Source organism: Hylobates moloch, unplaced genomic scaffold, assembly GCF_009828535.3.
Source record: "Hylobates moloch isolate HMO894 unplaced genomic scaffold, HMol_V3 SCAFFOLD_8, whole genome shotgun sequence".
Lineage (NCBI taxonomy): Eukaryota > Metazoa > Chordata > Mammalia > Primates > Hylobatidae > Hylobates > Hylobates moloch.
The window spans coordinates 38,297,121-38,318,275 of NW_026652283.1; the positions used below are offsets into that span (position 1 = coordinate 38,297,121).

At 52.3% G+C, this 21,155-nt stretch overlaps 1 protein-coding gene across 1 annotated transcript; it reads right to left on the reverse strand.

The window, feature by feature from the left end:
- Window positions 1-441: 441 nt before the first annotated feature.
- CSF3R (colony stimulating factor 3 receptor) lies at window positions 442-17,171 on the reverse strand. The gene is made up of 17 exons (XM_032160272.2): window positions 17,084-17,171; window positions 15,766-15,825; window positions 13,736-13,819; window positions 9,684-9,980; window positions 8,069-8,192; window positions 7,740-7,927; window positions 6,819-6,988; window positions 6,540-6,693; window positions 6,368-6,441; window positions 5,736-5,949; window positions 3,960-4,148; window positions 3,458-3,559; window positions 2,380-2,526; window positions 2,127-2,267; window positions 1,863-1,956; window positions 1,535-1,616; window positions 442-1,134 (listed from the first exon to the last, which is right to left on the reverse strand). The coding sequence occupies exons 3-17, from the start codon at window positions 13,797-13,799 to the stop codon at window positions 664-666; spliced, it is 2,511 nt and encodes an 836-aa protein (XP_032016163.1). The 5' UTR covers window positions 13,800-13,819; window positions 15,766-15,825; window positions 17,084-17,171; the 3' UTR covers window positions 442-663.
- Window positions 17,172-21,155: the final 3,984 nt, after the last annotated feature.

Sequence of the window (21,155 nt, forward strand, 5' to 3'; positions counted from 1 at the left end):
TCTGTCACTCCCCCCATGTAACCCATGCCACTGTGCCCTAAGGATCATTTTTCAAGTCTCCACCACTAGAATGCAGCTCTCTGAGGGTGAACTGAGCTGAGTCATTTGCATAGGGCCTAGATGCTGAGAGCTAGCAGAAGGAAGCAAGGGAAGGAAGGAGGGAAGGGAGGAAGGGAAGGAAGGAAGGGAAAGGAAGGAAGGGAAGGAAGGGAGGAAGGAAGGGAGGAAAGGAGGAAGGAAGGAAGGGAGGAAGGAAGGGGGGAAGGAAGGGAGGGAGGAAGAAAGGACCAACTCTGAGAAGTTTCCCCCTGACTGCTGGGCCCTGAAAAATAAATAACAGAGACTCAGGTACACCCAAGAGTGTCTATAAACAACAACAAAAACTGCAAACCAAAAACTAGTTTACAATACTGAAGTTATAGGAAACAAGCACAAAAGGCCATTGGGTGGGGCTGGATGGAGCATGATCTGGTCCTTAAAGTATGCAGATCGCCTGGGAGGCCCAGCCTATGGAGATTGAGAGGAGAGGGGGATGCTGGTGACTGGAGATGGTGAGAGCCTGGGCTGAGGTAGTTTTTAGTCATGGGCTTGTGGACCCTCCCCTCTCCTCCAGCTAGCTCAGGCCTTTAAGAGGCAGGCCCAAGAAGGGAACCCCAGGAAGCCCTAGAAGCTCCCCAGGCCCTCCATCCCATGGACCCGGATCCCCTGCAGGAGGGGGAAGTCGAGCAGTGGCCCAAAGACACAGTCGTCCTCCTGACTTGGGGCTGGGGTTACCAGGGTCCTCAAGGGGCTGGCCTGGAACCAGAGGTTCTCATAGGACTTGGGGCTGGGGGTGAGGCCCGCCAAGAGGGGCTGAGTGGAGTCACAGCGGAGATAGTGTCCTGGCCCTGGACTTGTGGGGCTGCCCAGCAGCTGCCCGTAAAGGACCTGATCGCTGGTGCCAGACTGGGATTGGGGCTGGGTGGAAGCTGCTCTTGGGTCCCCCTGGAGCACATAGGTCTGGACCAGAGTGGGGAGGCCACAGGTCTCTGAGCTGTTATGGGACTCCCAGGGCACCGGCTTCTTCTCGTCCTCCTCCAGCACTGTGAGCTTGGTGATGGGTGGCGTGCCGAGGCCGGGCAGCTGGAAGGCATCCTGCATGCAAGGATGTAGGGTGAGAGCACGGCTCATTTCAGATGTCTGCCCCAGCCACCGTCCCTGTCTGGGTCCAGGCAGTTGTGGGGACATTCTTGTTGTTACTGGTGGAACACAAAGGGTTCCACTTGCAAAGCACTAGTATGTTCCTCACGCATGCCTGACACATGCCATGCGCCGTTCAGACTCAGCATGGTCAGTTTTTCCATATCACAGGGAGGTGACTGAGGCTTTGAGATGGACAGAGGTGGGATTCAAAGTTGGCTCTGCTTCACTCCAAAGGGACGGGATGTTGCCGGAAGTGACAGGAAGGCCTGAGTACTTGGCTTCAGAAGGTGTCCCTTCACTGAGCCTGGGCCAACATCCCCATCTCATTTCCCTCTCCCTCCTGGATTCTCACCTCCTCCGTGATTGTGGGCACCCAGGAGCTCAGGCTGCTGTGAGCTGGGTCTGGGACACTTGGCCAGAGGAGATTCTTCCTGCTGGAGAAGGGGGCAGGTGGAGGCTGGGTCAGACACACCCTCCGATCTTTCCATTTTTTGTCCCACCCCCCCCACCTGAAGAGGTGCAGCTGCCCTTAGTGCAGAGAGAAGAAGCTGGGGGCTGGGACTCTCAGACATGGGCCCCAAAGTTTGGGAAGGCTGGAAGGGACTTAGATGGGCCCACCTGGACCTGAGGTTCCCTGTGGGTTGGGGAAGCAGGATCTCAGGTCTCTCAGAGGGACTCACTTGGGGCTGCAGCAGAGCCAGGCAGTTCCACAGAGGCAGGCGAGCAAGAGCAGGAGGCCGAACAGGCCCAGGAGGATGTGTAGCTCCGACCCCTCTGCAGTGAGGGCAGGGCCGGAAGAAGTTAGAACGCATGTTGGGAAGGCTGGGTCTCCTCCCTCTGACCAGGGGATTCAAAGTCAGTCCCCATCTACTCTCAAAATCAGCATCCTTTGGGTGGGGTACCCTCCCAACAGCCATCTCTGCCCAGCCCCCGTCTCCCCTTACCTGGGGTCAAGGTCATCAGGGTGAGGACTGTACTGTTGGTGGCTCCGGCCTGGCTGGCAGCCATGAGGTGGATGTGATACAGACTGGTGGGCTCCAGGCCATGGAGGATAAAGCCACGGGAGGAGGCATTCAGGATGGCGGCTGGGAGGGGTGTATGGTCAGCGTAGGCCTGGATGCTAAAGCTGCCTCTGTGGCAGCTGAGCACCCCCTCCCAGGCCTTCTGGGGCTGTTGGGGAACTGAGGATAGACTCACAGAAGGACTGGTTCTGAGCGTTGGTCCAGAAGATGGTGTAGTGGGTAAGGGGGCTCTTCCCCAGCTCAGGGGGCTCAGGCACCCACTCCAGCTGTGCCCAGGTCTTGCCAATGTGCTTTAGATGCAGCTCTGGGGCATGGGAGGGGGCTATGGGAAGAGAGAGGTGTGGGGGCTGAAGGGAGTGGGGCAGAGCAAGAGTCCGATTGGACTTCTTCTGGCTTCCCAGGCACTGTGGGGTGGGTGAGAAAAGAGTCCAAGGGGACTCATGCCCAACCCTCATTTTTCCCAGGGATTTAATGTAGATTCCATCTACTGCTAATAAGTGTCTGAGCCAGGATTTGAACCTGGTTCTGCTTGACTCTAAAGCCTCACTTTCTGATTTCTACCAGGCCTGATTTCATCTGATTTACCCTCTGATTTCTGCCACTCATTCTCCGAATTTATGCCAGGTCCTCTGTCCAGTTTCTTTTGTTTTTGTTTTTGAGACAGGGTCTCGCCCTGTTACCCAGGCTGGAGTGCAGTGGCACCATCTTGGCTCACTACAGCCTCGACCTCCTGGGCTCAAGCCCTCCAATCCTCCCACCTCAGCCTCTCAAATAGCTGGGGTTACAGGCACGTGCCGCTTCACCCAGCTAATTTTTGATTGGTTTGTTTATTTATTTATTTATTTTTCTGTAGAGACAAGGTTGCCTAGGCTGGTCTCAAACTCTTGAACTCAGGGGATCTGCCTGCCCTGGACTCCCAGAGTGTTAGGATTACAGGTGTGAGCCACTGCACCCGGCCCCTCTGTCCAATTTCTGGTACATATAACACCTTATTTTTGTCTGGGAAATGGATAGATTTTTGCCAGATTTGCGCCTTGAATTGAGCCAACTCCCTACTCAATTTCTATCCCAGCACCTGATTTCTGTCCAGCTGTAGGGATCCAGTGTAAGCCAGGGGATTGGGAGAGCTCCTCTCCAGGGCCGGAAGTATGGTAGGAAGGCAGTGTTCCCTATACTCCTGATTGCTGGGGACCAGGCGGAGCCTTGGGAGAGAGAGGAGAGGATTCTGGAAAGGGGCCCAATGGTTGACAAACCCATTTCTTGGGAGTAGGCATAGACATGCTGGGAGGGTCCCATGGTGTCCTGGTACAAGGGAGTCACAGTGATCTCATAGAGCTGAAAGGGCCTGATGTTCTCTGTAGAGAGAAAATGGAGTAGGCACTTCCGTTAGGGCCTAACCTGTGCTAATGATCAGGAGTTTGCCTCAGACCTCTAGTGAGGGCTAACCTGGCCTCATGATTCAGGGTTAACCTCCACAATATCTTCTTTAGATCATTTGATGAGAATTAGGGAAGAAAAGTGGAAGAGAGAGCTAGAAAGGTGGCAGAGTCAGGGCTATAGAAAAAGGATCAGGTTAGACTGATACGATAGGAAGAACTTCCTGATTATGAGGATATGAAATGAGAACAGCGAAGGATCAAGAAAGGCTGGAGAATCCATGTCTCTTGAGCAGTTCAGGTTGTCCCATGCCTATTGCCAGACAAGCACTGCCTCCCTTTGTCCCTGGCCCTGCCCAACTTTCCAGGCCAGCCTCACCCTTCAGCAGAAACCCCGTGGCGCTCCCATTCTGTTCCATCCTCCAGGTCTTGTTGCTATTGCTCACGCTGGGGGGGCCCAGGCCCCACTCAATCACATAGCCCTGAGGCCATGGACTGGGGGACTCCCAGCCTACCCAGAGGCTGTAAGGGTCTCGGGCCATGGCATGGAGTCTGGTCAGGGCTGGGCCTGGAGACAGGGTGGGAAATGGTGGAATGAAGGTGAAAAGAATGCAGGCCCTCAAGCCAGAAGCCTGGGTTCAAATCCTGGCTTTGCTACTTACAGGCTGGGTGACCCTTTGGTAGGTCAACATCTGAGCCTCAGTTTCCTCATCTGTAAAGTGGAAATGATGATAAAAGTTCCTACCTCATAGGGTCTCAGTGCAGATTAAATGACTTGATGCACGAAACAAGCCTGGCATAGTGCCTGGCACAGAGTAGTTCTTGTTAGTGATATCAGATAACACTCTGTTGTTTTTGGTATGTGTCAGGCATAGTCCTTGATACATTTTATTTTATTTTACTTTACCTTACTTCATTTTATTTTTTTATGCAGAGACTTGCTCTGTCGCCCAAGCTGAGTGCAGTGGCGCCATCTTGGCTCATTGCAACCTCCGCCTCCCTGGTTCAAGTGATTCTCCTACCTTAGCCTCCCGAGTAGCTGGGATTACAGGCAACCGCCACCACGCCCAGCTAATTTTTGTATTTGTAGTAGAGATGGGGTTTCACTATGTTGGCCAGGCTGGTCTTGACCTCCTGACCTCAGGTGATCCGCCCGCCTCAGCCTCCCAAAGTGCTGGGATTACAGGCGGGAGCCACCGTACTGGACTCCTTGATACATTTTAATTCACTGAGTGCTCTAATAGTCATACCCAGGAAGTACTACTCTTTTCCCCATTTTACTAATGAGAAAACTGAGAGACACAGAGAGGTTAAGAAACTTATGATCACACAGCTAGTAAGTGGGAATATTAGCTATGATTATTGCTATTGTGATTATTAGTCCCACCTTGCGAGGACCCATGTTTAGGGAAAGCAATGGGTGGTGGCAGCTGATCCCCTGAGAATGAGCAATGAACTCATAGACCATGTTCCAAGTGGAAAAGCCTGGGGCTTTCTCTCTTGGCTTTCTTGGCAGAATGGGCTGTGTGTGTGTGTGTGTGTGTGTGTGTGTGCGCGCTTAACCTGGTTCTGGCTAATGATAATAACAACAGCAGACACATGCAGAGCAGTGACTTTGTGCCAGGCACTTGTCTTCACTCATGTACACCCCACGGCACCGCTCAGTAGGTGCTGTTATCATCCCCATCTGCTGGATGTGTAAACAGAGGCCGGGGATGGGAGGTAACTTGCTCAGGTCACACTGTTAGCAAGTGATAGGACTAGTTTTTTGTTTTTTGTTTCTTTGAAACAGAGTCTCCCTCTGTTGCCCAGGCTAGAGTGCAATGGCATGATCTCAGCTTGCTGCAACCTCTGCCTCCCAGGTTCAAGCAATTCTCCTGCCTCAGCCTCCTGAGTAGCTGGGATTACAAGTGCCCGCCACCATGCCTGGCTAATTTTTGTATTTTTAGTAGAGACAGGGGTTTCACCATGTAGGCCAGGCTGGTCTTGAACTCCTGACCTCAGATGATCTGCCCACCCGGGCCTTCCAAAGTGCTGGGATTACAGGCGTGAGCCACCGCGCCCGGCGAATAGGACTAGATTTGAACCCAGGCAGTCTAGCCTTTGAATTGATGCACTTGACCTCTGTGCTCTTCTGGCTGCCAGCCCCCTTTACCTCTGCTTTCTGAGAAGACCACCGGGGTGGGACAAGAGGTCCCGGCTGAGTTATAGGCCACAAGGGCCACCTCCTGGGCTTCTGAAGGCAGGTGGAAGGTGCAGCTGAGCTCTGTGGTGTTGCAGAGGGGCAGGATGGCCCCAGCCTGGCCTGAGGGTCTCCAAGAAACCACATAACCTTGGATTTGTCCACTGTCTTCCTCCAGGGGCACTGGCTGTGGGGCACAGGAGGAAAAAGAGAAGGGGATTGCAGCTCAGCTTGAGTCGAGGAGAGCCTCTAGGTGGGGTGGATGGATCAGACAAACGGAGCCTCCCCAAGCTGGGGGCCAGGCTTCTCACCCCCCTCCCCTTTTCCCTCCGTTCCCTTGTGCTAGGTTCTAGGAAGGAAGGCAGGAAGAAACAAGTCGGTGGACACAGCAGGCTTTTAACTATTCACTGAACCACCCTGTGACCTGCGTTATAGTCCCTCCAAAAGCTAACTCAGCTCCCTAGGCACATGCAAAGTGCATGCAAATCACATACAAATGCATCCACGCCTCCCAGACCTGTTGGAGTCCTAAGCCCTGGTTTGTAGGGATCTGTTTGGATTGGAGGAGGTGTCGAGGTGGAGGGATGGCCTTCAGAGGGAGTCACCTTCCAGAACAGCTGCACTGTCCTGGGGTCCAGCTGCCTCTGCCGCCACCATGTGTCCAGTCTGACATTGGGGGCTGTGGATGGAACAAGAAGAGGGGGTGCCAGTTGGGGAGGGGCCTGGGGCCTGGACTGAATACGGTTGGCTGCTCCCAGCCTCTCATCACCTCCTTACCCCGTTCGGTAGTTCTCAGCTCCAGGCTGGGGCTCCAGTCGCTCCAATGGCCAGGCAGGGGCCAGCGGATGCAGCGTATCTGCAGGGTGTAGGCCGTGGCTGGGAGGAGCCCGCAGAGCTCATATCGAAGGGCCTCCAAGGGCAGGGGGCCCACCTGGTTGGGGGCGGACATGACTCTGAGCCTTGGATCGCTGGGCCGTTCTAGGGCCAGCTGGAGCCCGACTTACCCTGCCCCCTGCCCCCACCACCTCAGGCTCTCCAGGTTGCCCTCTGCCTCACCAGTGCCCAGCTGGCTTCTCCACGCTGTGGCTTGTGGCGCAGCTCACACTTCTGATTTATGTGCAGGCCTGGCTGCCATGGCTCCCAGCACAACTGTAGGCAGCCTGCCTCTGGAGGGGCCGCTTCAGGGCTGGGGTCCATGGTCCGCAGCACGGGGGGCTCCAGTTTCACTGCAAGGAGTAGGGCTGTCAGAAAGTCTCCCTATCCCACCCTAGAGGGCTCTGCCTTAGCTGCCTCTTATCTCCCTGTCTGGGGTTCACCATCTGTTCACGTTGCCAATGGCACGTTTCTGTGGTTCGGTCTCTATGTGTCTTTGTTTCTCTCTAGGTCTCTGTTTCCGCTCTTGCCCCAGGGCCTTTGCACTGGTTGTTACTTCGGCTTGAAATGTTTTCCCTCCAGATATCCAGCGGCTCGCTCCCTCATTTCCTTCAAGGATCTGCTCAATTGTCACCCTCTTAGTGAGGCCTTTCTTGACCAACCTATTGAAATAGCCAGTGCTCCCCTTCCCCCCTCTCTCTCTATGCCCTTCTCCTCCTTTAATTTCTCCTTTCTGCTTATTGCTATCTGAAATTCTATCTTATTTTTCCCCCCACTGGAATCTGACATTCTGAGGGCAGGATTTTTGATGCTTTGTATCCCCAGTACCTAGAGCAGTGCCTAACATGTAGTGGGTGCTTCAGGAAACGCGCTGAAAGCATGACTGAATGTGTCTCTTTGTCTCTGTGTCTCTTCCTGTCTCTGGGTCTGTGTCCCCATTTCTCTGTCTCCAGCTGCACCTTTCTTTATCTCCGTCCCTCTTCTGTGCCTCTGTCTCTAGGTCTTCCAGTGTCTTCTTGTCTGTCGCTGGTTCTGTGTTTCCCTCTCCATTCCTCTCAGTGTCTGCCCATTTTGGGGAACCCCTCCCTCCCCTGCATCACCCACCAACGTCCATGGGATCAAGGCACAGTTGTGGGGACATGCTGGTCCCCAGCGCGTTCTCTGCCTGCACCCAGATGCCCATATTCTGGTACAACAGCAGGTGTCTGCGTGGGATGGAGCAGTGGCTCTGCCCGTCCTTGGGCACACAGTCCATGATGGCGTCCCCTTGGGTCTGACAGTTGCCCCGGCTCCTGCCAATAGTCCAAGCTTGGGTGCCAAGCAGAGGAAGAAAGCGAGGCTCCCTTCTCCCTCCCAGAGGCATGCCCAGCATCCTACCCATGCCCCACCCCAGAATCCAAAGGGAGGGGACCAGGGTGGGGGCCCCTCCTCACTTGAAGCTCTTCAGAGTGAAGCTGGTGGGTAGGTGGGTCGCAGGTCCTGGCTCCCACTGGCAGATGAGGCTGCTGGTTGTGAGGTTCATGAGGCAGGAGAGGTTGTGGGGTACTGCTGGAGGGTCTGCATGTGGGTGGGAAGAGTGTGAGGGCTTTGGGTGGGACCACTCAGAAAGCTTCCTCTGGGACCAGCTGGCCGTGTTGCCTTGCCCTGGCTTGGTTCCTCTGTTGTCACCTTGTCTTTTCCCCCGTCTCCAGGCAGAGTGGCTCTGGAAGGGCAGCCCTGGGGGAAACTAAGTTGCAGGCACACACAGGGGCAAGCATCACAGACTCCCAGCAGCCCAGTGGTGGCCCACTTCCACGCCCCCCAACTCCAGACCCTTTGTCAGTGACAGTGTAGTGTTTGAGTTTTCATCCTGGTCCTGCCATTCATTAGCCCTGTGATCTTGAAGTTATTTAACTGCTCTGTGCCTCAGCATCCTCATCTGTAAAATGGGGATAATGGTAAAATCCCACCCCCTAGCGTTATCACAAGGGCTAAATGACTCACTCTACATGAAGTGCTCAGAACAGTGCCTGACATACAGGAAATGCTACATAAGTGTTAGCAGTGGCCATTACTGATGCTTTTTTTTTTTTTTTTTTTTTGAGACAGAGTCTCACTCTGTGGCCCAGGCTGGAGTGCAGTGGCGCAATCTCGGCTCACTTGGCTAATTTTTGTATTTTTAGTAGAGACGGGGTTTCTCCATGTTGGCCAGGCTGATCTCAAACTCCTGACCTCAAATGATCCACCCACCTCAGGCTCCCAAAGTGCTGGGATTACAGGTGTGAGCCACTGCGCCCGGCCCATTACTGATTCTTAAACAAGAACCTTGGTCTTTGTTTTTTCCTTATGCCTCAGCTTGGCACAAACTCCATCCTGCTCAGTTTGAAAGGAAGTTTGAAACTGGGGTGGGAGACAAGCTGGGGACAAGCCCAGCTGGTAGAGGATGTTCTCCCTGGAGATACCGTCTGATGGCTGAGGACTTGGGCTGTGTAGAGTAGTGGTCACAACACTGGCTTTAGAGCCACACTGCCTCCATCCTTATTAATGTGTGATAAGGGCAAGTCACTTACCCTCCCTGAACCTCAGTTTCCTCATCTGCAAAGTGAGGCTACATAGTAGTACCAACTGGTACTACTGTTACCTGATATCATGCCCAGAAAGTGCTTATTAGATAAGAGCTCAATAGGTAGTATTTTTTTTTTGTTCTTTTTTTTTGAGACCAAGTTTCACTTTTGTTGCCCAGGCTGGAGTGCAGTGGCGCGATCTCAGCTCATTGCAACCTCCGCTTCCTGGGTTCGAGCAATTCTCCTGTCTCAGCCTCCCGAGTAGCTGGGATTACAGGCGCTCGCCACTACACCCGGCTAATTTTTTGTATTTTTAGTAGAGACGCGGTTTCGCCTTGTTGGCCAGGCTGGTCATGAACTCCTGACCTCAGGTGATCCGCTCGCCTCAGCCTCCCAAAGTGCTGGGAATACAGGCGTGAGCCACCGCACCCGGCTGGTAATATTCTTATTAGTATTGGCAGGAGGGTGTTGGAGGCAGAGTAGTTGGATGGCTGGAAGGACTTACAGCCTGCGCGCAGCTCAACCTGGTCCAGGATCTGCAGGCTGTTGCCCCAGTTAAGGCAGCAGGAGAGAAAGGCCTGAGTGTGGTTGAAGTGGGGCAGGGTGATGGTAGATTCCTGGGTCCCATCAGACAGGCGCTGCTGCCTGCCCCCAGGCTGAAGCTCTGCTCCCAGTCTCCACAGAATCTGTGGCTCCGGGTCCAGATGGCTGCAGTTCTGCTTGATGATGCAGGAGGCTGTGATGGGATCCCCCAGGTGGACGATGGGGGCTGACACACTGATGTGCCCGCACTCCTCCAGACCTGGGGTGGAAGAGAATGCACCAGGAGCGACTCCTCTGCCTAGCAGAGCTGGGCTATAATCTAGGCCTTCGTACTCCTAGACTCAGGGCCCTCACCTTCTTGTCTCACCCTTCAAGACATGGGGGCTGGAAATGGAAGGATGTGGATGGAGACTTCGAGAGGCTACGGGGGTGAGACAGAGATAGTGATGTGCTGGTAACTGTTTATCAGCTAGCTTGGCAGAGAAAAGCAGACCCTGGTTTGTAGTGTGTGCCTTTCCGTGGTGTAAATGCTCTCACCGTAGCTGATTTCAGCCTATTGATGTGACATCATTGATCGGGGAGTTGGGAAGAGATGTACACAGTTTTTGCAAGCCAGCAGCAGCACACCACCTGATGGAGACTGTTAACTCCCCAGTGCCCTCCCCAAGGATGGTGCAAGCAGTGATTAGAGTGATAAGAACCCATAGCCACGGCAATCTTTTCGCAATTCAAATCTGATTCTGCTACCCCATCTCCGTCGCAGCACTTCAATGGCACATTATTGCTCTGAAAGGCAGTATGGTGTGATGGATGAGTGTGGATCTTGGAACTAGACTGCCTAGGTTTAAATTCTGGTTCTATTATTTGTTAATTACATGATCCTGGTATATTTCTGAGATTTCCTGTGCCTCAGTTTTCTCATCTGTAAAATGGGGATAAAAATCGTCCCTACCTTAATGTTGCTGGAAGGATTACATGCGATAACATATGGAAGGCATTTAGAGCAGTGTCTGGCATGTGAGTATTTGCTGCCATCATTAGGATAAAGACTCAAATCCTTCACATAGCTCCTGTGGCCTGGCCCCTGCCTGACCCTCTCAGTTCCAGCTTATACCAGTCTCTCAGCTCCAGCCATTCTGGCTCATTCTTGCTATTCTTTGAAAACTCCATAATCTTTCTAATCTCTGGATCTTTGCACCTGCTGTTTGTTGTTGTTGTTGTTGTTGTTTTGTTTTGGTTTTCTTTTTCTTTTTTTTCTTCAAGTTCTTGCTCTGTCACTCAGGCTGGAGTGCAGTGGCACGATCATGGCTCAGTGCACCCTTGACCTCCTAGGCTCAAGTGATCCTCCCACCTCCGCCTCCTGAGTAGCTGGGACTACAGGTTCATGCCAGCACACCTAGCTAATTTTTTGATTTTTTTTTTTTTTTGGTAGAGATGGGATTTCACTATGTTGCCCAGGCTAATCTTGAACTCCTGGGCTCAAGCAATCCTCCTGCCTCAGCCTCCCAAAGTGCTGGGACTACAGACGTGAGCCACTGTGCCCGGCCTGCTGTTCTTTTTGGAGGGACTCTTCTTTCTCTCTCCCACCCCTGTTTCACCTGGTTAACACTTAGGCATCTTGAAGAAACCAGACCAGGCACTAACGAACTGGAGGAGGCCAAGGTCCCTATACTTCCTCAAAGCTCTTATTATCCTTCATAATTATAGAGTCTTATGATTATTTACTTATCTGTTAGTCCAGCTAGACTATAAATTCTGTGAGGCCAGCAGACCTTGGCTGTTTGCTTATTACTGTATTCCCAGTGCCTAGTACAGAGTAGGACCTTGGTGAATATTTATTATTATTATTATTGTTATTATTATTTTGAGAAGGAGTTTCGCTCTGTCACCCAGGCTGGAGGGCTGTGGTGCAGTCTCGGCTCACTGCAACCTCCGCCTCCTGGGTTCAAGTGATTCTCCTGCCTCAGCCTCCTGAGTAGCTGGAGCTACAGGCACCCACCACCATGCCCAGCTCATTTTTTTTTTTTTTTGCATTTTTAGTAGAGACGGGTTTTCACCATGCTGGCAGGCTGGTCTCGATCTCCTGACCTCATGATCCACCCGCCTTGGCCTCCCAAAGTGCTAGGATGACAGGCATGAGCCACCGCGCCCGGCCAATGAATTTTTTTTGATAAATAAATAAACAAACAAATCAACATACACTTTGCCCGCAATGCTTTCTGTCCTCTCTCAGGTGTTCTTAGGCCTGTTTTACTAATGGGGATGTGAAGGCCCTAAGAGGAGAAGCAGTTTGCCCAGGGTCACAGAGCAAGTTCATGATTCTCAACAAAGGGCTTCTACTGCTTCACAGGCTCAGGATTTCTTTTCTTTTTTGAAACGGAGTCACTCTGCTGCCCAGGCTGGAGTGCAATAGCGCGATCTCGGCTCACTGCAAGCTCCGCCTGCCGGGCTCATGCCATTCTCCTGCCTCAGCCTCCCGAGTAGCTGGGACTACAGGCACCCGGCACCATGCCCGGCTAATTTTTTGTGTTTTTAGTAGAGACAGGGTTTCACTGTGTTCGCCAGGATGGTCTCGATCTCCTGACCTTGTGATCCACCCGCCTAGGCCTCCCAAAGTGCTGGGATTACAGGCGTGAGCCACGGCGCGCAGTGCAGACTCAGGATTTCAGGGTGGAAGGAACTTTACAAGGTTGTTTGCTTCAAAACTCTACCTGATGCCCTGCCCTCTACAGCAGGGCTTGAGTGGCCTATTTTTGTATGGCCTAACAACTAAGAATGTTCCTTACATTTTTAAAGAGTTAAAAACAAGCAAAACAAAAACCAAATAAAAACATGCCACAGGGCTGGGCATGGTGGTTCATGCCTGTAATCCCAGCACTTTGGGAGGCCAAGGTGGGTGGATCACCTGAGGTCAGGAGTTTGAGACTAGCCTGGCCAACATGGTGAAACCCCATCTCTAGCAAAAATACAAAAATTTGCCAGGCCTGGTGGCAGGTGCCTGTAATCCCAGCTATTCGGGAGGCTGAGGCAGGAGAATTGCTTGAACCCGGCAGGCAGAGGTTGCAGTGAGCTGAGATCGTGCTATTGTACTTCAGCCTGGGCAAGAGAGTGAGACTCCATCTCAAAAAACAAAAAAACCGAAAAACAAAAAACATGCAATAGGCAGGGCATGGTGGGCCGTGCTTGTAATCCCCATACTTTGGGAGGTCAGGGCAGGTGGATTGCTGGAACCCAGGAGTTCGAGACCAGCCTGGGCAACATGGTGAAACTACATCTCTACAAAAAATACACACACACAAAAAAATTAGCTGGGTGTGGTGGCATGCCCTGTACCACCTTGGAGGCTGAGGCGGGAGGATCACTTGAGCCCAGGAGGTTGAGGCTGCAGTGAGCTGTGATTGTGCCACTGTACTCCAGCCTGGGCAACAGAGGGAGACCCTGTCTCACAAACAAACAAACAAACAAACAAGGAACAGAGACGGTATGTGGCCTGCAAAGCCTAAACATTACTGTCAGACAAAGTTTGCCAACCCCTGCTGCACAACATCTTTGTCAATCCTGGCTTCAGCTTGCATACCCCTGGGGATGGGAAGTTCTCTACCTCTCAAGACAGAGTTTCCATGGTTGGAAACCAAGCTCTGCCTGGGCTTCTTTATTTCAGGATGAAACCTGTCCCCTTGTAGCTTCCATCCTGATCCCTTTGCTGCCCACCAAGCTACGTAGGACTCATGGGTTGCTTCTGACAGCTTGGTAGAGATTTGCGGACAAGATCTGCGCCTCACTGGCCTTTTCCAGGATGACCAGCCCGGGTCATCTCACCATTCCTCTTGGGTGGTGGTTTGCCTGTGGAAATCTGTGGGTGGGAGACCAGCTACCCCATATCTGTGGCTCAGTCTTGAGTCTTTTGGGATTCTCTGGGAGTCCCAGGAGCCATGTAGCAGTGCAAAGAAATTCCCAATATCTCTCCTTGTAACTTCCCCTCCCCACTGCACCCTCATCCTTGGCCATACTCACTTCTGGGGAGCAGCAGGATGATCAGGGCAGCCCAAGTCAGGCTGCAGGTTCCCAGCCTTGCCATAGCGCCAACTTGATGTTCACCTGGAGGCAGAAGGGTTGTTTAAGACCATGGGCTTTGGAGTCAGAGCTGATCTTAATCCTTGTCTGTCACTGTGCAGCTTTGACTAGGTTGCTTGACTTCTCTGAGCCTTAGTTTCTTTGCAAAATGGAAGTAACAGCAGCCTATACTGCATGGGACTTTGAGAGGAAGACACAAAATGATGCAAGTCAAGGGCTTTGCACAGTGCCTGGAACATAGGAAATGACAGTGACAGCCACTGTTATTATACTTGCCTTCCAGGAAAGAGCAGGGAAAGGAGCAGTGAGGGAGAGCATTCTTCCCCCTTCCCAGCTATCTAAACTAGGCTCCCCCTGGAGAGCAGAACCTGAGATGAGGAATTGCATGCTGGTAGTTTATTTTGCGAAGATCCTAGCAGCAGATAAGGGACTGGGGAGAATGAAACAGGGAAGGAGAGAAAGCCAACACAAGGTTACATCATCATGTTGGTCACCTCTGTGGACAACTGGGGCTCTATCCTGCTGGAAACTTCCAAAGAGCCATGTAGAACACTTCTCAGAGCTGTCCACTGGAGGGTCAATTTATCCCTTGGATGGGAGAGAAGATGGGAAGATTTACCCACAGACTCCTGCCCCCCATTGGTCAAGGGATGCCTCTTGGGGTGTTCATTCCCTGGCACATCCAGGTTGGGCATGCATGAGTACTAGGCAGGTTCTCCTGGGGAAGCCATGCCAGTGTTGTCAGGGACGCTCCCTGGAAGAAAGGGAGAACTCTATGGAGCAGCTGAGGCAGGGGGCTGTCAGGTTATGCCTGCAGGAAGCTGGCTGCCTCAGCCATGTGGGCTGAGATTCTGAATATCAAGTGGGGCACCCGAGGGGTCCAGTATGCCCCCAGTTTTGGGCACAGACCTCTGGTGGCCTTCTGGGGTCAGGCATCATGTGGTCACGGCCATAGCACCTGGATGGAGGATGCCTTGGCTCCAGTCTTGGGAAGTATGCAGAGGTTTCCACCACTTGGGTGGGTGTCCAGCCTCATCTTCACCCTGCTCCCATTGGGGTCTTGGAGCTAACACCTGATCCTCCAGCATGAGTTGGTGCTCTTGGTGGCAGATCAGTGGGAATCGCTGGTCAGCTTGCATGTACATATCTGGACATATACACGCAGGTGGTGTCCCAGCAGATCCCTCGTGCTCAGCAGGGAGAAAGGTAGGAGAATCCTTTTCTCTTCCTCCCAGACAGAGGTGTGGGTAAGAACTGCCCAGATACCCAAGGTTGTTCCTGCTCACAGGGGCCTTACCCAAACCCCTAGTCTATCCATATATATATTGCAGTATCAGAATACCCAGTGACTGCTAGCCCATAAGTCTCCTTTGTGCAAATCAGAAAGAAAGCACCTCTTCCTCAGGATAGATGCAGCACCACACTAGGACCTGGCAGCTAGGGAACAGCCTGGATTTCAGCTCCAGTTACTCCTCAGTTTTGTGCAGTGAGAAACCTGTACAACTGTCCCAAGCGTCTGTCTACCCATTGGTGGTTGGTAACCTTCTTACTACAGCATACCAGTTTGATTATCCCCCCACAACACTGGTTGGGGAAGATTTAGCCTCCAAGGCCCAGATTTTGGGACACTGGTTTTCATCTCCATGTGCTTTTGATCATATCCCAGCCCTGTTGCCCTAGCCCGGGTCAGCCTGTGCAGTACCACCATATCCGCCTCCACTGGCTCCTGTCCAGAGTGGACAACCTAACTCCAAGAGGCCCCGGCATACTCCCCCTGGGTGCTGGGTGTTGGCCTGCTTGGCCTCAGTCTCTGGTCCTCCACTGCAGCCCTGGACATCCCCCAGCCTGATTGAGCGGGCCTAGGACCTGTTGGAGCATGGTCTCACTCTCTAGGGGGCCGATATGCAGAGATGTTTGGAGCTCAGCTCAGATTCAGGTCACCTGACTTGATCTCCAGCTCTGCCACTTACCAGCTTTGTGACCTTGGACAAGTTACTTCACCTTTCCAAGCCGAGCCTCAGTTTCCCCATCTGTGGAAAAGCAATAACATTAGCACTCACTCCTCAGGGTTGTTGTGAGGATGAAATGAGGTTATTTTGGTAAAGGCATTTAGCCCTGTGCCTTGCATGGAGTTGGCACTCGGCAACCATGGGTTATTTTCACGAGCCATAAAGCGGGTCAGCAGCTCACGGAATCCAGCACAGTTTAATTTTCCCCTCACCCCTGCCTCCTTCACAGCCTGTGTGGTCACACCTCCCAGGACTGCCACCTTGCTTTTGTCTGTGCCATACTGCACAGTTCCAAAGCCCCCTTTCTGGATCCTCTCCTCCTAATTCCTGGGCCCCGTGGCCCTCCCGTCACTGCGGCCATCTCTGCTGGGCTCTGCAGGTGCTCACTCCTGTGGCCCAGCACAGCTCGATGCCTCCTGGGCTGGCCGCCCTCGCATCCCCTCTTTCTGTTTCTCCCTCATCACACTCAACCCTCTCCCCTCACACTCTCTTCCCCAGTTCACACCCCTCGCTCCCTTGCTGTTTCTACTCTCACCTCGAGATTCTTTCTGTGGGAAGGGTGGGGAGGGAGGAGGGGGCTGGGAGTAAACAGAGGGGAGAGGCCTTTCCAGATGTGCTGCAGATAAAAAGAGAGAGCAACACAAAGAGTGACAGAGCAAGGCGGTAACTGAAATCCACACAGACTGAAATGACAGAGAGACCCACCAAGAGGACGATTGAGGCCAGAGAGATGTCGAGAGACAGAGAAAAAGGGCCCAATGTCTGCTGACCCAGAGAGTGGGGGGGCACTTGGAGGCCTGGAGCCCAGGAAGCGTCTGTTACCGAGAGTTTAAGATTCGAGAGATAGCAGGAAATATGCGAGACAGAGAAACTCAGAGAGATAGCAAGCCAGAGAGAAGCTGAGGAGGAAAGATGGAAACAGAGTGAAAGAGAGACCCAGACGGGGAGGGGTTGCGCAGCTGGAACTCACAGACACACACGTCCTGAGAGACAGAGGCATGGGGAGGGGAGAATGATTATGCCTGTCCCCAGCCCAGCTCAGTGTCCCCAAGGAGATACTTGGCTGTGAGTCACTTCCCTGGTGCAATACCCCCAAAAGTAGGGGCATCCTGTGAAAAGAGACTCAGTGTCCGGGGCTGGGGTTCCAACGAACGAGTCCCTGGCCCTAGGCCTAGGACCCCGGACATGAACACTTGGCAGAGCTGTGGGGAGTGGCCCCAGGATTCCAGCTCTCCATCAAGCCCAAGGCTCAGCCCCTCTCTAGGGATCCCCTACTCACGTTGGCACCTCTGGCCCGGCCCCTGCTTGGCCTCCTTGGTCTCTCTTCTCCTCGTCAAGAGCAGTTCCTGAAACCAGCTGCAGTCCAGCTTCTCTCCCCGAGCTCTGTCGTTAATGGCTCGGCCTCTGACAGGCCCGGGGGCTGGGGATTGCAACACCTTCCGAGCCTCCCTCCTGCCCTCCCTTGCGCCTTCGAGGGCACAGGCAGCCCCTTCCTCCCAGGAAGGAGCCTGTGAGGGAAGCTGGTGAGGCCCGGGCAGCCTTCCTGCCTTGAGGGTCTTAAAGGGCTGGGGAATGTGGCAACGATGTCCCCCTCCCCTGCCTCCGGATTTCCTGAGCTCAAAGCTTTGAGGCTGGGTAGGGCCCAGGCTCCCACCTGGCTGGGTGCCGTCCCTATGCCCCCTGCCCTGGGGGAGCATCACTTGGAGGCAGACCCTGGCTGGAAGGCTCACCTGGCCCCAAGCCTCTTTTTAGCTCTAGCCTTGGGGCCCACATCTTCACAGTACTCAGAAGGGTGTGTTCCAGGTTCCAGGGAATTGTATAACCCAATACTCACTGCTCCCCTCTTCATTATGTATTCTGTGCATTGCCCATAGACCAGGCAGATGGAGAAACAGGAATTCTGGGGGCAAGACAGGAAGATGTCTTGGTGAGGCACGGGGTCTTCATATGTTCACTAAAAATTAGTAAGGTTTACCCACAATGGTTCTGCAACACTGAATATTTTGTAATTGAGTGAAATAGACTACATTTTATGTCTTTTATTGTCTGTATTCATGATTCTTCTGCAACTACAAATAATTTTCTTTGCATTTTCTGAGAAAGCTTCAAACTGCTCATAGTTGGATTCATAACCCAAAAAAGGTTAGGTTACCAACAGACCAGCAGACTGTCCTTAACATATAATCCTTTTTAGACATCTGGGTCTGGTGTGATGCTGCAGACAAGGGCTGCAGTTCTAGTTCCAAGTCAAATGACCTGACTGCCTGCTGCAACCCTCCCAAGATATCCCACAGGCTCTGCTCGCTCAGTGAGTCCCATGGACTCTCTTCTTTCAAAATATAACCGGAATCCTGGGTATTCACCGTAAAGTTCAACTTGGCTCTATGTTTGAATATTTTTATGATAATATATTGGAAAATATAACTATAACTGAAACCAATACTAGCCAGCTCCAAGCTACCCTCATCTCTTGCCTAGATCTTCGCAATAGCCCCCTCCCTGCTCTCCTGCTTCCATTTCATCCTTGTTCCCTCACCTGTCTGTAATTCCTTCAGCAGCCAGTGCGATACTAGTCAAACAGAAGTCTGATCAGGCCATGCTCATCCCAACCTTTCCAAAGGCTCCTGTCTCATTCAGAGTCAAAGTTAAAGCCCTTTCAATGGTCTACAAGGCCCTACACAACCTGGTATCCCCATTACCTCCTGGATCCCTCTCCTATTATTCTCCCCCTTGCTGCCTTGCTCCAGCTACTCTGTGTTCTTTGTTTCTTGAACTTGTTATGCTGTCTGTTGCCTCAGGGCCTTTGCACTTGCTGTTTCATTTGCCTGGACTCTTCCCCTGCAAATAGCTACATGGGCTGGTCCCTCCCCTTCTTCAGGTCTTTGCTCAAATGTCGCTTTCTCACTGAGGCCTTCTCTGAGCACCCTTTTCAAAATTTGCAAGCCCCTTCCCTCCCACTCCCTATCTCTCTCTCCCCCATATCCCCTTTCACCGTCTGATATTGGCCGTCTCAATCCCCACTAGACTGAAAGTTCCATAAGAGCAACAGTTTTTATCTGTTTTGTTCAAAACTTTATCTCCAGTGTCGATAACACTGCTTGTCACACAGTAAGGCCTCCATGCATGTTTGCTGAATGAATGATCAACTGGATGAATCTTCCCCCACTTCACCAAATCTGTCTCCAATCCCCACGTACCTTGTCATGGTGAATTAACCACCATCCCCTCCTCTCCCTAGTCATGCAGCTCAGGGACTCAGGAGTCATTCCTTACAACCCCTTCTCCATATTCCCATGTCCAGTCAGTTCTTTTAGTTCTTTTTTTTTTCTTTCTTTCTTTTTTTGAGACAGAGTCTCACTTTGTCACCCAGGCTGGAATGCAGTGGTGTGATTTTGGATCACTGCAACCTCTGACTCCCAGGTTCAAGTGATTCTTATGCCTCAGCCTCCCAAGTAGCTGGAATTACAAATGCCTGCCATCATGCCTGGCTAATTTTTGTATTTTCAGTAGAGACGGGGTTTCACCATGTTGGCCAGGCTGGTCTTGAACTCCTGACCTCAAGTGATCCACCCACCTCAGCCTCCCGAAGTGCTGGTTTTACAGGCGTGAGCCACTGCACCTGGCCTTCTGGTCATTTTTAATTTATTTTTTATTTTTATTTTCATTCTTTTTTTTTGAGACGGAGTCTCACTCTGCTACCCAGGCTGGAGTGCAGTGGCGCGATCTCAGCTCACTGCAACGTCTGCCTCCCAGGTTCAAGTGATTCTCCTGCCTCAGCCTTCTGAGTAGCTGGGACTACAGGCACGCACCACCACACCCAACTAATTTTTTTGTATTTTTAGTAGAGACAGGGTTTTGCCATGTTGGCCAGGCTGGTCTCGAACTCCTGGCCTCAAGTGATCTGCCTGCCTCGGCTTCCCGAAGTGTTGGGATTACAGGCATGAGTCACCGTGCCTGGCCCCAGTCAGTTCTTAATGAAGGAGAATGGGCCTTTTGTTCATCATTCAGAGAACTTGCTCCTGGAGCAGGTGCAGGGACACAATGGTGAGACACAGTTTTAGTTCCTGCCTTTATGGAGCTCCCATCTCAGGCTTGCCAATGGCCCTGCGATCCTTCTCCTCTCCCTGCCTTTCTTCAGAGGCCCGTAGTCACAGCCTAACTCCTGAACCGGACATGCAAGTTACCCTCGCCTCCCTCTCCTGCCTCACCAGCCCCTGCTTCCTCAGATCCAGCCCGTCATGCTCTGGTCATGCCAAATTCACTAGTATTTCCCTGCCTGCCCCAGGCTCTGGAACAACCCTGTGCCTTTCTTCTGCGGAGCGCCTGTCACCTCCCGCTGGCTGAGTCCTGTTCCTGACCCTGTTCAAGCATCCAGCCTGAGCTCAGCATCCCTCTGGGCTTCCACACCTTAGTCAAGCTGAATTAGGGGCCCTTCTCCCCATTCATCCTGTAATACTGTATAGGCTGTTGGCCGCCTGCCTCCTCCATTATACTGTGAACTCTTTGAGGGCAGAAACTGTATTCGCACCTCTGCCTCTCTAGCCTCAGTACAGTGCTGGACGCACAGAGGATACTCGATGCATATCTGTTGCGCTGCAGAACCTTGGAGATGGTGTTTACCTTTTCCAAGCCTCTGTTTCCTAATCTGTCACAGTGATAATAACTCCTCCCAGGGATTTTGTGATAATTAAATTAGCTATCAGAAATACAATGCCTAGTATGGCAACCAGCACATAGTAGGTGTTCAATAAAGTTGCTTTCCTTTGTTCCCTTCTGCATAATTCAATATTTAGGAGGGAGATTCTACTGTTGTCCTTTGTGCTCCATTCTCTGTTGAGGACCTGCACCAGGAAATGGAGCTGCAGCAGCCAGAATAAAAGTTAGATTGAGGAAATGAAAGTCAGATTTAAGGAAGAGCTTTCTTTAGAGTGTACTGAGGTTAAGACGATGAGCTGAGGAGTCAGCCTGCTTCACTTTGCCACTTGCTGCCTGTGTGACTCTGAACAAGTGTTTAATCTCTTTAAGCCTTGGTTTCGTCATCTGTAAAATGGGGCTAACAGTATTGGCTTCATAGGATTCTTGAGAGAAATCAGTGACCGTAAGGCTTGTGGAACACAGCCAGGAACACAGTAAATGCTTAATAAGTGTTTACTATGGTGCATTGAAGAGCACAAGACAGACGAGGAGTCATCCCCTCTACCCGCACCCAGTGTCGGCTTTGTGGATACTTCCTCTTCCAGTTGTCCTGCCTCCCCCGCCTTCTCCATCAGACAAGGCCTCTGTGTTGGAAACCCCGGGTAAGGGAGTGCTGGTGAGGGAACCCTATTCTCGGCAGCCTAGCTACTGAGCCC

Coding starts and splice junctions, on each gene's coding strand:
- CSF3R (XM_032160272.2), bottom strand. CDS start 13,799: ATGGCAAGGCTGGGAACCTGCAGCCTGACTTGGGCTGCCCTGATCATC. Junction 9,981..13,735: donor CATCCTGCTGCTCCCCAGAA/GTGAGTATGGCC, acceptor CTTCCACCCCAG/GTCTGGAGGAGTGCGGGCAC. Junction 6,694..6,818: donor GAGAAGCCAGCTGGGCACTG/GTGAGGCAGAGG, acceptor GCCCCCAACCAG/GTGGGCCCCCTGCCCTTGGA.